This window comes from Sinocyclocheilus rhinocerous, unplaced genomic scaffold (assembly GCF_001515625.1).
Source record: "Sinocyclocheilus rhinocerous isolate Xijiao unplaced genomic scaffold, SAMN03320098_v1.1 scaffold144, whole genome shotgun sequence".
Taxonomy (NCBI): domain Eukaryota; kingdom Metazoa; phylum Chordata; class Actinopteri; order Cypriniformes; family Cyprinidae; genus Sinocyclocheilus; species Sinocyclocheilus rhinocerous.
In genome coordinates, this window is record NW_015645650.1 from 694,264 (window position 1) to 696,461 (window position 2,198).

The 2,198-nt window shown below is 41.3% G+C and overlaps 1 protein-coding gene across 1 annotated transcript; it reads left to right on the forward strand.

The window, feature by feature from the left end:
• Positions 1-218: 218 nt before the first annotated feature.
• LOC107706869 (homeobox protein Hox-B5b) lies at positions 219-1,537 on the forward strand. The gene is made up of 2 exons (XM_016510699.1): positions 219-801; positions 1,235-1,537. Exons 1-2 carry the CDS (start codon positions 219-221, stop codon positions 1,480-1,482), a joined length of 831 nt encoding a protein of 276 aa, XP_016366185.1. The 3' UTR covers positions 1,483-1,537.
• The last annotated feature ends 661 nt before the right edge of the window (positions 1,538-2,198 follow it).

Consider the following 2,198-nt stretch of genomic DNA (forward strand, 5'->3'; position numbering starts at 1 on the left):
GTAACCATAGAGCATGAATTACCTCTTGAAGTCATCAGAGAGAATTTACGACTGGTCAACAAAGGCACGTGATGCCCTAACGCTCTCCCATATTTGGCCGCATACATGGCAAAAACGAAGTACAGTGCATTGCTATAATTCATTATTACATCATAAATTGTGCTGCTCTGGATTTTAACGACCAAGATCTACAAATCAAGACATTTTAAAACATCCAAATGAGCTCTTATTTTCTAAACTCGTTCTCAGGGCGCTATCCAAATGGGTCTGACTATCAGTTACTAAATTATGGTACTAACGGCGCTATGAACGCTTCTTACAGGGACTCCACCAGCATGCATTCCGGGTCTTTCGGTTACAACTACAATGGAATAGACCTTAGTGTAAATCGTCCCAACAATGGCCATTTCGGAGCAGTTGGAGATAATTCTCGCGCTTTCCAAAATCCGGGTCAGGAGACCCGGTACAGACAGTCGAGCTGCTCGCTCTCGTCTCCAGATCCCCTGTCTTGTGCCACCAGCGAGTCTCTGGAATTGAAGGGTTCCTCTCCTCTACCTGATCAGAGCACACCAACTGGCAACAGCAGACTCACCAACAGCAACAATCTCACCAGCAGCAACAGCACACATTTTGCGGACACAGACGAGACCAATGTCTCGTCCGAGACCGAGGAAGGAGCACAGACCACCACCACCACACATACGCAGAAGCAAGAATCTGTGGCGAGCTCGACTACAACACCTAACGACGGTCAAACTCCACAGATATTCCCATGGATGAGGAAGCTGCACATTAACCATGGTATGCACATCTCTATTATGTCTTATTTAGGCATGATAAAATGAAATTATTTTGATGATAACAGTTCATGAAGTAAGTTTAGGTTATGCGTAGTTTAAATGCATGTTTTACTCTTCAGATTTTCATATTCGTTTAGTAGCCTGCTAATGTTTGTCTTACAAAACAGTAATGCTTAGACAGACCATTAGTTTCACCTAAGTATAGGTTAAATTGAGAATAACCACTCTCTGGGAGGTGACTGCATGTGGAATTATTGTGCAGCAGTAAAGCCATAAAATGCAATGGTAGCCTAAACTGCACGTCGCCTTGAATATAGCCTAGTCTAGAATCAGCCAGCAGTCCAACATCCAAAATGTAACGGACATTTAAGTCCATTTGAGTTTGATGGCTTGGTGATGTTTGCTTATTATCTCTTTGCCCTTGCTTATGCCAGATATGACTGGACCTGATGGAAAACGGGCTCGAACAGCTTACACTCGCTACCAGACGCTCGAGCTGGAGAAAGAGTTCCATTTCAATAGATATCTCACGCGCAGGAGGAGAATAGAGATAGCTCACGCTCTCTGCCTCTCAGAGAGGCAAATTAAAATCTGGTTCCAAAATCGCAGGATGAAATGGAAGAAGGACAATAAACTGAAAAGTATGAGTCTCGCTACGGCGGGGAGCGCATTTCAAAATTGATCAAATCACGTCACAATAATTGGAAAATTCGACTACTGTTACAGCGCTGCACCTTTCAGCTTGTTGATATCACCTGACGACGTGTGATTCCCCCGTGCAACTCAAAATTGTCAGCTTTTGAATATTGTTATCACATATGCTAAACTAGTTACAATTGCCATAAAATGAGTGTGAATGTCAAGTGTCAAGTTTATACATTCGTGGAGGAAAGCATGTTCCATGTGAGCTATTCGTGCAACGTATTCTAGACCTGTTACAGGAATTATGTACAGTACAACTCGCACTACCTAACTATCCTAAGTGATAGTGTAAAAAAAGAGAAACTTTTGTTGTATCCTTGAACTTGTATTGAAACGTCATGTATTATTCACGCAACATGCTATATTATTGTTATGTGTCGGGCTTTTTTGATTTCTCGTAGATGATACCTGCGAGAAAAATAATCTTTTCGCACTTACATTTGTGTACTTAGGCTGCAGCACAAGATTACTTTGGGCTCGTGAGATGTCCTATGAAGAATGTCTTTATACAGTAGTGACCAATATGTTATTTGTAGTGCACAACGTGAGTTATGGACGTTCTGTGTTAAAAGTTGGAGAAAAATGTTTTGTCATTGACATGTTGATGGTATCTCTGCCATTTTTTGTATTTGTGTCTAAACTATAAATGAGTTGATCCAAAAGAAAAATAAAGTTTTCTCTCAGTCATACATGAAA